The sequence below is a fragment of the Desmodus rotundus genome, chromosome 5, assembly GCF_022682495.2.
Source record: "Desmodus rotundus isolate HL8 chromosome 5, HLdesRot8A.1, whole genome shotgun sequence".
Classification (NCBI taxonomy): Eukaryota; Metazoa; Chordata; class Mammalia; order Chiroptera; family Phyllostomidae; genus Desmodus; species Desmodus rotundus.
Window position 1 is genome coordinate 57,953,792 of NC_071391.1, and position 14,696 is coordinate 57,968,487.

The window sequence follows — 14,696 nt, forward strand, 5'->3', positions numbered from 1 at the left end:
GATGCTGGAGGGCAGGGACCCCCCACACTCATGTGGGGTCTGGAGTTTAACCCTCAGCAAGAAGACTCACCACACCGCCTCATCCACAAAGGAGAAGAGGCAGCCTGGTGTCATGGAGAGTTCGCAGTCAGAAATAACTAGGTCCCAGTTATTATTAACCAGAAGTAGCTAGTCCCAGCTTTGTGCCTGTCTGGCTATGTGACCTAGAGCAAACTTAACCTTGAACCTCGGTTTCCTCATCAGTGACGTGAGACAGCAATATCTGTCCTCCCACAAGGGGGAGTGGGCTTTGAAGTTATGAGACTGTGTGAATGAAAAACACTTTTCAAACCTGAAGTTCTGTGTGTGTACAAAATGTTCTTATTTGGCACCGCTTGGTTCCCTGGGAAGCAGATTCTGAAACACGTGGCGCATTCAGGACGTTACCAAGAAGTGCCTGTGGGATCAACGCACACGAACGGGTGGGGTGCTTATGAGAATGTCAGCTTGCATGTGTGGCCCTCATTCATTCATTCTTCAGATGTTTACGAAGCATCTGCAATGCACCAGGCACTGTGCTGGGAGCTGGGGAATGAGAATAAGACATGGTTCCTGCCTCTGGCAGCTTATCATCTTTTGGGGAGACCAACAATCCAATGAGGCATTTGGGGGACAGTGAGGTAAGAAAACTGATGGGAGCACAGGGGGCTGCAGAAGCATCTGGTGGGCCCCCAACCCAGACTGGGGAAGCGGGGGCTGAGGTGCAGCCTTCCCTGGGTTGGGAGACCTTTGAGCTGGGTCTTTAAGGGTGAGTAGGAGTTAGTTCCTCAGGCAAAGGGGATGGGGAATTTGTCTCAAGCTGAGGAGCAGGACTTTCACATGCAGAGAGAACTGACTGGGTTAGGGGCCAGAGGACTAAAGTAAGGGTGGGTCAGAGGACTGAGAGATAATTAGTGGGGGTGGAACCGGGCACAAGCAGGCCTCCTATGTCCAGCATGGGAGTGAGAACTTTCTCACAAAGAGGGGTCAACATCCACAGCTCCATCTTAGCTGTGTGTTCTGGCGGCGGGGTGGGGGCGGTGGGGGCGGTGGGGGCGGATGGACTGCAGGACCTGGATGCATCCCCTGTGAGTGTAAACTCACGGCTGTGTCTGCACATCTGGAGTCTGTGCACCAGGTGTGCTGCCCACAGGGCCTTGTTTTCCACCTCCACCCTCCAGCCTTGGCAGCCCAGTGGGCTTGGGGGGCGGGGGTGGCTGTCCTGCTGCCTACTCATGGGTGAGTGTCATGATGGGGGAGCTGGTCAGGGGCTGGCTGGCGGGTGTCTCCTCCAGGGCTCAGTGAGTGAACGCCGCCCCGCCTCCCCTGGGCTCCTGGGCTCCTGTGCCAGTCCCAGGCCCCTGCATCGGGGCTGGGGGCACAGAATGCTGACAGGCTTTGACGTTGCCACCTGTCAGCTTTCCCTTCCTGGGTTTCCCTGTCTGGGCACCCACACTTCAGGTGCTAAAATTATGTATTTTCTTTTAATCCTCACCTGAGGACATGTTTTGTGCGTGTGGTTATTGCTTTCAGAGAGAGAGGGAGGAGACAGAGAAACGCTGATGTGAGAGAAAAGCATTGATTGGTTGTCTCTGTACATGTCTGGACTGTGGGTCCTACGCTCCTGGACCAAGGATTGAACCCGCAGCCTTTCGGTTACAGGACGAAGCTCCAACCAACTAAGCCGTGCTGGCCAGGGCTGAAGTCACACATTTTGATCTTGATTATCTAAAATTTGCTTATGCATGTTATTCATTCTCTTGAAAATTTACAACCAATACAAAAAAACCAAAACAAAACCTACTTATCACATTTCTTTAGTCCTTAATGTGGACCACTGGAAAGAACGAGGCATTTGGTGTTACAGTAGGAGCGTCAGATCTGGGAACAGTATGGCGAGTGATAATGAACTTGGAATTTAGAGTTCAAATTTCAACTCTGCCTACTGGCTTTGTAAGTTACTCTCTCTATGCCTTGCTTTCTTCATTTATAATACGGAAATGATAATATCTTCTGGGAGTACATGTGTAACATGCTTTTAATCCTTACCTGAGGATTACAACGGTGCCTGATGGATAATAAATATGCAACTCTAAACCTTAGTTAATATTACTTGGGTTTGAATCCTCTTAGTTCATTTGATAAAAAGTTGTGACCTCTTTGGACTCATCTGCAAAATGAGGGTTTGGCCAATCTTTTACTCCCAAAGATGAACACTTGGCTCCACCAACTTGTTCTTTTTACCTCACGTGCTTCCTTGGTTTTAAAAGATTCTGCTTGCCAAACTTCATTTGTTAAATAATAACCCAAATGTCATTAGACTTTATGAAGTACTAGGAAGACCTCACAAAGGTCCTCGCTGATAGTGCCTGGGTCAGGAGAGATGACGCCTAAGGGACCATCCCTTTCATTCCAGCTCCACATACTGGCATCTCCACAGCAAAAAGCAAGGGCCTTCAGCTATTCTGGCTCCATAGAACAGGTAACCAAGTTGACCCTGAACTAGAAGATGCCTCCCAGTGGCTTTTGGAGCGTTCTGGGGGCCTTGTGCCAGTGTCTTTCAGGAATTGGAATGCCCTCCTGAGTGGTGCGCATTCCAGCCATGTTAAGAGAAGGAATTGTTCTGACTCCCTGACAGGGATACAGCTTGTGTTTGGGAAACCCAAAAGCAAGTTACTGTGGCTGGGGAAGGCCATTTTTATGACAATAGATGCTTTGGTCTAAGAGTCTTACGTGCTAGTATTTTCTGTATATTAGCCCTTTATGTTTTCACAATAATCTTCCAAAGCAGTTATTACCCCTTTGAATACACAGTGAAATTGTGGCTCAGAGACTTAATCTGCCCGAGTTCGACTAGCTAGAAATGTCAGTGTTGCTTAGTATTTACTTCATATATTAAATCATATAATTTTTACTTTCTTCTGAAGTAGTAATGATCTCTATTTTATGATGAGGAAACTGAGGCTTGGCGAAGTTGAAAGACTTGTTCGAGAGCTAAGGATTAGCCACAAGGGAGTTGAATGCAAGTTTAATGCTCTTTCTTCAATAGCTGTTGGCAGCAAACCAGCTAGGAGAGGCCTCCTGTCGGGCATCCAGGTGAGCCTTGTGTCCAAGGATGCTCTAAAAGGCATTGGTCCTTGGTAGCTTTGTTGGGTGGGGTGGCAACCTACCTTGGATGTCATCATTGAACATGCAGTACTTATTTCGGTATTTGTTGAGCAGGCGGAAGGCATTGGCATTGGCGAAATCTTCAAACTGGATGAGGCAGTTTATTCCAAACCTGTGGGGAGGGAGAGAAAAGAACGTGTGATCACCTCCTGAGGCTGGTCCCCGGGAGACCCCAGCCTGCGCTGGGCATAGGGAAGCTCAGGTCAGCAGGCCAGGAGGTGCGGCATGGCTCACTCACTGGGGTTCTTACCACCAGGCTGGCTCTTGAACTCCTGGCTCCGCCTGTGTCATTATGGATGAGGATGGGGAAGGGAGAGAGTACGGGCTCTGGGCTTGGTGGTCAGTAGAGCCCACATCATGGTCTCTAATCTGGGCTGGTGGCTTTCATGGGCTGTGGATGGTAGGCTCTAGTGGGTGGTGGAAGGGCTGAGGTGGGGCCTACTCTCTCTGTGGCCTGTGGCCATCTGACATCCCAGCAGAAATCCCATTCTGAACCCAAGTGCATGCGGAGAGCCTGGCTTCTCCAGCACTGAGGCCTGGGGAGCCTCGGCAGCCTCCCTGTGTCTCCGTGGGTGGCTCTTGAGGCCTCAAGTTCCTTCACTAGGGGGTTTTCTGGGGGCAGGCATTGTTCCTTGAGAAGATGCAAGGAAGGGTGGGAAAGACCTTTAGCCGCTCTCATGCACTCGCACCTTAGGGAGGTGTTCTCCATCGTGCAGGCACAGAGAATCAGTCTAAAAGGCAGAGCACAGCCCCACTTCCCAGAGATTCTCACTCAGTGAGTTGGGTGGGGCTCAGAAAACTGAATTTCCCTCCCTCCAGCTTTACTGAGGTATAATTGACAAGTAGAAATAGCGTATACTTCAGGTGTACAATGTGGTGTTTTGATATACCTGTATTTTGTCATGTATAGTGCACAATGATTTGCCCAAATTTTTGAGGGAAAAATAAGGATGCATGTATACATGGATATAATGATTATGCTCCATGGGTAAAATAATGGGCATAATAATCCTGTGTATAATGTGTGCAACACCGTGGGTGCGCATTATACGCACAAAATATGGTACCTATCCCTTGTGAAATGATGGCCTCAATCGAGCTGACACATCCATCACCTCACACAGTTTCCCGTTTGTTTGAGTGGGGGGACATTTAGGAGCTCCTCTCTTAGCAAGAGCCAAGTATCCGACACAGTACTGATCCTTAGCCGTGGTCCCCACGCCGCACAGGAACCTGTGTTCTCAGCCAGCACCTGGGGGGCTCTGACCTGACAGCCTAGAGAACTCAGCGAACACTGCCTTTGGGGGTGAGGACATGCTCATGAAGCGGCCTGAGCGGCCTTATTTACAATCTCGCATGCTAGAACCACCTCCTAGATTTCCAGGTCAGGATAAAGTTTGTATTTCTTGAAAAATGACAAGTTTTGTAACCTACTTTTGCTGTTAACATGGTCTGTGAGAAAGGTGAGAGCCAGGAGTACTGCTCTGGTTGGAGGTTCCCTCAGCCCAGCCCTGCTGCACACAGCTTCCCTCCCACTCCCTCCATTCTTGCTCTTTGATCCCGGTTTTGACAGTTTTGTTGTATTGTGTTTCCAGAAGCAAGAGTGATATGAATTATTAAAAATCACTTAATCCATGGACAAAAAAAGATTTTATCTCATGAGTCAATTTCTGACTGATGGTACCTGAGGTCACGTCCTTTGAGGAAAAAATGCCATGACTGATCGGCATGGAGTGTTGGGGGGTGTGTGGTAAGAGGTGTGCTCTGCCATTCCCAACCAGGTGTGACCTAGAGGCTTGGACCAGCTGTGGAAAGGATTTATGACCTTGCTGAAAAGGTGGGTGGGGTGCACACTTCTGTGTGGGCTTCCTGTACTCTGGGGGGCATCTGTCTCTGATGAGGCTGGTGGCTGTGCGGGGGTGAGGAGCATTGAAATGGCCCAGAAAGCATTTTCATCCAACCTCATAATTTTTTGCATGACTTACCCTGTGCAGTAGAAACGCCAGTAGGAAGGCAAATATTTGCTCCCACTCTGGCCCTTCCAGAGCCTTGGTGAGTTAGAGCTGTTGGTGGGGGTCCTGGAGGTGGGTTCATGTTATAGGGGCAGAAATGGAGAGGCAGTGACTTGCCACATTCCAGGGCTAAGAGTTCTGGGCTGAGGTCTGCAGGCTTGTGGACTTGACCTGGCTCTGCCACATACAATTGAGTGATCTTGCACAAGTCACTTCACGTCCCTGTTCTGTCTCAGTTTCCCCATCTGTCAGTGGGCACGGTAATATCTGCCTGGCCAACTTCTGTGGGCTGTTTTGAGGATGAGGACTAAATGCTTAGGATGGCTTTTAAATTGTAAAGTGCTAAACACACATGTCATCCTGGCCACGATTCTCATTCACAGTCACGGAGCAAGTGCTGATGGGGGTAAGGGAGGTGCTCGCTGTGTCTTCTGACCCACCATCCGCCCCCTTCTCCTTGTATAACGAAGAGAAATGATACATAAAACTTCCTGTGTACAAATATAATACTAAGCTCGCCAAGACAAAATTTACTGTGAATTTTTGTTGAGGGTGTGAATTTCAAGTATTTGGGTTGGGAGGGGGAACAGAACGTCTTTGGTTGCTGGTGACATTTTGCTATATATAATCCTCACAAGACTCCCAGTGTGGCTCCGCAGCTGGCCTGGAGCTAAAATGCCAAAAAGGTCAGACAGCAAAAGAATGTGATACTCAGTCTCTTTTCTCTTTCTGCGTCTCTCTCTCTTGTATACATACACATGCGACCTTTAAACGCCACCACTCTGAGACAAAAATAAGGCAAGAGTTATAAATAAGCACTTCTCTTCAGTGCAGTATTACTGTTTCATATTTTATTCAGTTTTATATAGGAGAACCTCCCCACGAAGCAATATGCTGAGAAACCCATTAATTCAGGTTGCTTGGGTCCTAACTTGGGATTGCATAAAAGGCTTTGTGAATTGCCCTTCCACTAACCTAGACTCGGCATTCCTAGCCTTCCTTAGTCTTAAGGACCTCCAGAACCCCATCCATGGGAGACACCCCCCCCCCCCCCCTCATGGCAGCTCTGTGGACCTTTGCTCACCAGAAACCGGCCCTCCCCTGGAATTTCCCACTGCTCGTTTCCCACTGCTCGAACTTCGCCTCTCCTTCCATCTTCCTCACTTCCACTCACCTGTTCTTTGTCTCTCCTGAGACCTTTGGGTCCGTCACCATTTTCTCCCAGTTCCTCGGCCCCTCCTTTAAGGCTTTTTACGAACTCAGACCACTAGCCAGTCTGAAGCAAGCGTGGTTACTTCAATTGCTTTCTTAGCATCATCCATCTGTCCTCCTGTCCATGTGGCGGTCCACCCATCTATCTATCCACCCATCCAAAAGCATGTATTGATGCTTTAGGAAAGGGTATATGTAAAGGAGCTGGTAAGAATTTAGTGTTGTGAGTTTGCCTGCCAACTTGTGAAACTAATTAAAAGCCAATCAAGAACAAAAAATTTCAAAGTGAAAATTTAAATGGCTTAGGTGAAAAAAAAGTTTTCTCAATTCCTCCATGGATATCCAAATACAGGCAATGAGCTTTCAGCATGACACCAATTTAAATGTTAATTATAATTGCCTTACATGTCTTCATCAACAGGCTACTACTGATGACAACCACAACAAAAACAGCTAAACTTCAAGAGTGTTTACCACCTGCTGGGCATCTCCCCGAGCTCTTTACCTATTACCTCCCTTTATCTCGCTGTCAGAGGAGCCCAACGCTGCCGGGGTTACTGGCCTGGGTGCTGCTTGTTCGCTGCAGGTGGAGAGCGGTGGGGCGGGAGCCTGACTGCAGGACTGACTTAGTTTAGCTTTCACGGCTATAGGAATTTGCAAAAGAAAACTAAGTGGACAGTAAAGTTGGATTTCTTTGTCCATTGAGAAAGGAAGTGCTGTGTGGTGGAGAAAAGGCTGCCCTGGGAGACAGGAGAGCCGTGTTTTCTCTCTGCCTCTGACAGGAGCTCCCTCTCTCTGGGCCCCAGTTTCCTGCTCTGAGGGTGTTGGAGGAGTCGTATGGGCTGCTTAACGTAGGGTTGGAGTAGATACACTAGGAGCTTCACTCAGATATTTGAACACGTCCGAAGCGGGGAGGTCTGGCGATCCTGAGCAAGAGCAACATGGGGCAGGAGAATCTGGGGAGTCAGTGGTTCAGGTCCTTTCTGAGCGGAAACACACCGCAGCAGCTGCGTGTGTAGGGCCGAGGCAGCCCCCCCCCCCCCCATGGAACAGCTGGAGCAGCAGCAGGAGCCCCTGGGGGGCACCCTGCCCAGGCCCCCTCCTCAGAGCTCAGGGCAGGTTCCCGATTTTAGCGCTGGCAGTGTATTGCTGACATTCCTGCCTGCCAGAAACCCTTCACTGCTCGCCAGGGAGGCTCCGCTTATCTGTCCCCTTCCGCACTTGTGAACTCTTCACCCTGAAGCCCTGGCAGGGGCTGAGGAACATCTGATGTTGCTCCAGAAAAGAATTCCTGTGATGGAGACAGCGGCACCTCCCCAAACCACCATGGAGCTGCCCAGATTTCTCCAGTCTGGGGACTCAGCTGGGAAATGGCCTCGGAGCAGCCAGGGAGGGCATTCCAAGGCCAGGGCTCACTTAGAGACACAAGGCTGTTGGGAGGATGGGGGTGCGGGAGTGGATGTTTACCTTGTTTTCCCCTAGCACTGAGGCAAGAGGAAGCCTGCAAATGGCGACCTGTGCCTGGGAACCCTAGTGGGCTGTGTGTGACAGTGTGACAAGACCCAGGCCAGGACCATTTGAGCTGGGTACCTGCCACCTGGGATGCAGCTTTCCAAGGGTAAGGAGATTCTGAGGTGGCTGTTCTGCCCTTTGCCCCCAGCAAGCCAACCAACTGCGTGCGAGATGTGGGCAAGAACAAAGTATTCCAGTGGCTGCCGGCCTGGCTTCTCTTTCCATAGGCCGGGACCTGCCATTCTTTCAAACACCTGGCTCTGAACTCTTTCCAGCCTGTACAAACACGAGGGGCCTGGGAGGAGCAGGCGAATTTGCTCGGCCTCTCTCCGAATAGAATGACTGAAAACTACCACTCCTATTTCCCTGGGAGCCCACTCTGTTCCCGCAACGCAACACTCACACACAAGTCTCCCACAGCCCAGTGCTCAGTGACAATATCAGTTGTCACCTGATGCAAAGTTATTTCCTTTATTTATGCTTGCCTTCCAGGAGTGAGAGCTGACAGAAATCACGGAAGCTCTGGGTCTTTGTTTCTGTTTTACATATTCCATTAAACTCAGTCCCTTCAGAGGCTCTCAGGAGGAGTTTCCGTGGCTAACCCCACTTGGGAAACTCTGAACGTTACATACAATGCAGGCAATGTACAGTATTGTACAAAGCTCTGAGAAGTTCTGCATTGAGAAACCCGTTCAACCAAGCAGGTTCTAAATTGCTTTGATGGAGACCTTCCCCCGCTGCACTGGCCCCTCTCCCACCTGCGGTGCAGCACACCTTGAGAGACACAACCAACCCCCTGCAGGAAGAACTTGACCAGGTGGGCCGGGCGGATTCCGGGCAAGGCCGTCTCTACCTTGGAAAGGCTGCAGTTGCCCTTCTGCCCAGGATCTTGTAGGAGCTGATTTCACCTCCTCCAGGTTTACTCCCCCTCCCCCGTCCAGCTTCCCTATCTTTCTAAACACAGATCTGTGCGTGCCACTTGTAGTCTGAGCATCCTTACAGGACTCCCACTTCCTCTGGGATATGCCCGCACTCCTTAGGTGGTGGTCACTTTGGCTGCAGCCTTAATGCTCCCCACGTCCTTGGCAGCTGCTGCTGCTTCCCCACCCGTGTGGGCCCTTGCCGCACAGCTCCAAGTTTTCGGTCCGGTGCCTAAAGGGCCTCCTTTCACCCGGCCAACTCCCACTCGAACTGTGAGTCCCAGCCGGTAGTCACCTCTTCTAGGTTTCTCTGTCCCATCACTTTCTCTGCGTCGGGGCAGCAACAGCTCTCGCCTCTGGGCTGTCGTGGTATTTTGGACACATCTCTGTCATCACACATATCGCACCGCATCATGATTATTTATGGATATTTCTGTTTTAATTATTAAAGAAATGTGTTAGAAATGTATATCGCAGGGGATCCTCTTTGTGTCGGGAACTATCTTCGGTGCGATACAAAACTTCAATTCAGCAAACACCTCTAAGTGTCCCCTGTGAACAAGGGGCTGCCTTCCCTGCTGGATTACAGAGGCAAACACAAGACTCTCACTGTCTGATGGGGACACGTGGGAATATAGCAGCAGCTGCAACACCCTGTCGCCAGGGTCCACAGCGGTGGTGGTCATTAAGGGCAGGCGTGGCTGAGTCTGAGGAGCCAAGATGCCCGAGGGGACGTGTCCCTGAGCAGCAGACCCGACATGAGGCTCAGCAGAAAGGAACGTGAAGTTCCAGGCACTGTGAGCAGTCCAAGTCCCGGGACGGGATGAGGTCCTCGGGGGGACCATGTGCAGTGAGCAGGGAGCTGAGTCAAGGACACCTCTGTCCAAAGAGCAGAGGGGTGGAGGGAGAGTTCAGCAAAGAAAAGTGAGCAGGGGAGCCAGGCAGGTGGAAGGGGGGCCAGCAGAGCACACCTGTCAGATGCTGCTGAGGTGTCCTAAGAAACAGGGATCTCGAAGTGTCTGGGAGTCGGCCCTTAGAAGTGCAGCGGTGGGGAGGGAGCCATTCTGCAGGGTGTTAAAAGGTAAATGGAAGGGGAGGAAATGTCACTGATTATGAATTTCAAGAAGCTTGGCTATGAAGTAGAGGGAGGGTGACAGCCGCTGGGGGATGTGGGACGAAAGGATAGACTCATTTTTGAGGTGGAAGTATGCACATGAGATAAAGGAGCCAGTATGGAGAGAGACAAGAGTATGGAGAGAGACAAGAGGAATAATGATGGGGAGGTCCTAAGGAGATGCGAGGAGGCCGTAGCATGTGAGGAGGACATGGTCCCTCTCTCTAGGGCTGCACAGCCCTGGGGAGGGGACGGACATGGAGCCCTCACACCGCAGCTCCACCGCAGCTTTGTGTGCAGAGTGGTCACTCTGCTGGGGGAGGGGCTGGGAAATGAGCCACAGGGATGGCAGGAGAACTGCTCTGTAGGTGAGGCACTGGAAACCATGGATTGGAGTAAACGGGAATACTGAGCCTGAAAAAGAGGAAGCCGAGTGGAATGAAGCATAATAATTATCTTTAAAAAGATGAAGGACTGTTCTGTTTCTGTGGCCTTGGAAAAAACAGAGCCAACAGGTGTAAGTCAGAAGGGCACAAATTTCAAGGCCATAGAAGGCAGAGATTTCAAACACTGGGTGGGAAGAGGCTTCCAGTCCCTGGAAGTGATTCTGTGGCTGCTGGAGCTCCACTTGTCAAAGAAGTTGAGGGAGGGATTCCAGCGGGCCGGCGGGGGGTGGGGTGGGTGAGGGTGCACCCCTGAGGCCCTTCCCTTCCCAGGCCCCTCACTGGGAGACTGCCCTGGTGAGCCCGGCTCCGGCAGCCAGACTGGCGGGCTCCCGTGGCTGGCATTCTGGCCCAGTGGGGAAAACTCCCATCAAGTAACGAGACAGTCACAGGAAGCAGTGACTTCTAAGCAAAAATCCCAGAATAATGTGGTCGCTCAGTCACTGTTCTGACAGCAGTCCCAGGTCGGAAACCACTTCAGGAACAGTTTGAATTTCCTCCTCATTCTCCCTGTTTGTCTGAGTTCCTGGGCAAGCACGCAAATGGCGCCAGAAGTCCCAGTGCCGGGAAGATGATGGTGGCTATATGCTGACCTCTTGACCTCTCCAAGGTCAGAGGCCAGTACTCAGTTTTTCCTCCAGGGCCCAGCAACTCACTCAACTTTCTGCTCAGAAAGCCTGTGCACTTTTCCTAGGCACCAACCCACTAGCTGGTTGGGGAGCATCAGCATCTGAGTTGTCACGGGGCCACTGATGTCCTTCATGAAGCTTCTCTGATTGGTGTGGCCCATTTTGATGACTCCTTTCAGGTGAACTGCCATAGTACCTGCACCACACAGTCTGTCACACAATCGTGTGTCAACCTCCTCGGAGTCTAAACTGCCCCTTGCTCATACAACTGGTGAAAATTCTAGCTTGAATTGTGACAGTCAGCTAGGCGTGGAAGATAATAAAGTCGGGAAACCCAGTCTGTGTTTGTGGGCTTTGGGAACCACAGTGAGCCGAAGTCTGGGAGGGGAAGAAAGGGGAGGACTAGGTCAGGTTAGGTGACAGACTAGATCAGAGCAGGCAGGAGGCCGAGTCCTGGAGTCCTCCTCACCTCCTCGGGGGCAGGGCAGGTGTCTCCCTCACCCTGTAGGGCAGGACACCTGAGGAAGGAGCTCTAACTGACCCCCCTTTCTGCCCTCAGGACAAATCAGCTTCAGACACCTGCGCTAAAGACCAAGCAGCCACGCTGCTGTGAGCCCAGGGCCTGCGCTTGCCTGGCTCCCTAAATATCGTTGCACAGACGGAGTCATGTGGCAGAGAAGGGTCCCCCCTGAGGAGTGGCCGCTGGCGCACATCCCCCAGGACATCACCAGCTCCCCTTGGAGCCTCCCTCTCCTTTTGTAGAGGCCACAGTGGCAAAGCACCTTTCTATCACAACAGCTCAGGCGTTTCCTTTGGGATTCAAGTAAACACCGAGGAGGCCGCTGTTGGGTGGGGGGCGGCGCTTCCTGGCCAGGCGGGAAGAGCAGGCAGCAGAGGGTCTGTGGTAAAAACAAGCCTCAGGTTTTGAAGTCAGATGGGCTTCTGGTGAGTCCAAACTCTTTCTGATTTCTAGCTAGGTGATTTTGGACAAGTTACTTAACCTTTCCGAGCCTCAGTTTGTGATCTCTTAGGGTTGCTGTGATGATGAAATGTAAAGCATGCAGCACAGAGTAGGTGCTCTGTAAAAGTGAGCTGCTAGCTCTTTCCTGGGCAGATGGCCATGACTTTTAAACCCAACCCAACGTCCCAGGCCCTCTGACCACGGACTTCCCCTCTCAGCCGTGTCTGACAGATGCTGCGGGCAGGGCCGTTAACTGGGCCCATGTTCCATCCACGCAAACCACGTACGTCTTACAGCCTATTTCCTTTTTGCTCCAGTCGATTGTAAGCTCCTTGAGAACAAAGTTTATTTCTGACCTATCGCTATGTTCAGTAAATAACTCAAAGTTGCCTTAAACTGTTTTATGATGATTTTGTGTGTTCATGTTACAATCACAGGAAGAGCTGAGTTCTTTAGGCCAGGTCTCTTCTTTGTACCGGACACACTACGGCTGCACAGAGAAAGCACATGATAAGTGCATGCTGAATGGAAACTTGGAAAAGATTTCATGAATTAGAGCAAACAACTGGATAGGTCCCCCCTCATTTCCTGAGGCTTTTATCATTATCTGACTGTGGGGAAATAATTTTCTCCCCCAGTTTCCTTACCTCAAAGTGAGAGAATTGGATCAAATGGGCAGGCATTTCTTACTCAGGTGTTTTAAGACTCTGAAATCACATGCCTGGGGAGGACCAGGTGTAGCATGAGGTGAGATGCAGACTGGCCTACAGAAGATATTCAGTGCACATAGAAATGCTGACCAGCGACTGTCTCTGCTGAGAAGGACTCAGAACATGAATGCTCCCTTGAAACGTTGTAATCAGGACTTAGAGCTGACAGCTATGCTTTTTACTATCTTCCAAAGTTAAAGTGAAATCTTGAAACTTTCTTTGTAGTCTGGATGCCATAAGCTTGGGGGTTTTCCTTTGTTTATATCCTTTTAAATGTACCAGAAGAAGCTTGAAGCCAAAGTGCCTCTCAGCTACCTCCCTCACCCGCTGCTGGGACTGGGCTGTACAGGGAGCGGGTGGGGGGACTTGAGGGGAGTTGTAGAGAGACTTGCAAGGGATGCCTAGCTCTGGTGCATGGAAGGTCAAGGGGAACACTGGCTTTGGGTGGTTAAGAAGAAGGAACCGGAAAGTGCCACACAACTGACCTGGATGCTGGTGAATAGTTCCACCACAAAAGAAGAAATAATAATTATGTGATGTGATAGAGGTGTTAGCTAACACTATGGTGGTACTCACACTGCAATATATTAACGTATCAAATCAACACGTGTATACCTGAAACTGACACAGTGTTGTATGTCAACTACATCTTAATAAGAATAAAAATTAAAAAAGAGGATGCTTTCCTCGCTGCCAGTAGCTAGAGTTTTGAAAATGGGGGTTGATGGCTATTCTCTCCAGAGCCCCCCGCCCCTTCCGGTGAAGCAGGGTGAGGCACCTGCCCTGCCCTAGAGCCAACTGGAGAGCAAAGACATGGGTATGCCAAGTAGGAGGGTTTCCATAGACCTTCCCACCTGTCCAGAAGGTGTCCAGCGGACGCTGAACTGTCTTCCCTTTCATGTGGAGGGAACTGAAGGGAGTGTTATCCAAATTAGAGGGTGGGTTCTGGAGTTGGGCCACCTGGGCTCACAACTTGGCTCTACCATTTGCTACAGGTGTGACCTTGGACAAGTTCCCTAACCTCTCTGTGCCTCAGTTTCCTCATCTGTAAAGTGTGCATTCCTTCAGTAAGTGTTTGCTGAGAGTCCACACTGTAGGCACTGCTCTGGGTGCTGGAGATGAAGCAGCAGTGAGCAACAGAGACAAAGATCCCTGCCCAGAACTTCGAATTTGCTGGGACAGGACAGTTACTGTACCGACTTAATAGGAGTGTTGTATTAAATGAGTCAATATTGTGAGCTGCTTTGTTTTCCATAGGAGCTGAGGCTAGCCCAGCACTCGATTCACCGGAGGGTGAAGGGTAAAATGCTTACTTATTTATTTCTTTACTTTTATTTTTTAATGCAAGGTACTGTCTTTAGGAAAGAATTGCTGCTTAAGTCATAAAAATCCATTATTTTTTCTAACTACCAAAGAAATGCCTGCTCACAAAGTAACATGATAGAAATGTAACAGCTTGGCAAGCCAACACCCCTGAAAATCTCGTGCCCCAACTGTAACCACAGTTAACAGTTTGGTAGATACACACCCAGGTTCTTCTTCTCTCACAACTCACCTTGATGAAATCATTTGTTTTTAGGACTTTCTCCCCAGTTATCCAACTTTATTGGAAAACAACCTGGCCCTGGCTAGTGTGGCTTAGTTGGTTGGAGTATCGTCCCATAACCAAGGGGCTGCAGATTCAATTCCAGTCAGAGCACATACCTAGGCTGTGAGTTCGATCCCTGGTCCGGGTGCTTACAATCCCCGGTGCAGGCGCGTGTGGGAGACAACCAAAGGGTGTTTCTCTCTCACACCCACGTTTCTTTCTCTCTCTCTCAAAGCAATGGAAAAATGTCCTCAGGTGAGGATTAAAAAAAAAAAGAAAAGCGCTGCTCCAGCGTGGCTCAGTTGGTGCAGCGTGGTCCGGTAGACTGAAAGGTTGCAGGTTCAGTTCCTGGCCAGGAATATACCCAGATTTTGGGTTCGACCCCACGTCAGAGGACGTATGAAAAGAC

General features: G+C 50.3%; 1 protein-coding gene across 3 annotated transcripts in view; it reads right to left on the reverse strand.

Annotated features, from left to right (window-relative positions):
* Positions 1-14,696, reverse strand: part of ME3 (malic enzyme 3) — a 184,724-nt gene that overhangs the window by 20,340 nt on the left and 149,688 nt on the right. For all 3 annotated transcript variants that reach the window (XM_053924614.1, XM_053924613.1, XM_053924612.2), the window contains exon 8: positions 3,189-3,298. In XM_053924614.1, the coding sequence (XP_053780589.1) occupies positions 3,189-3,298 (110 nt within the window). The remainder of the gene's footprint in view (positions 1-3,188; positions 3,299-14,696) is intronic.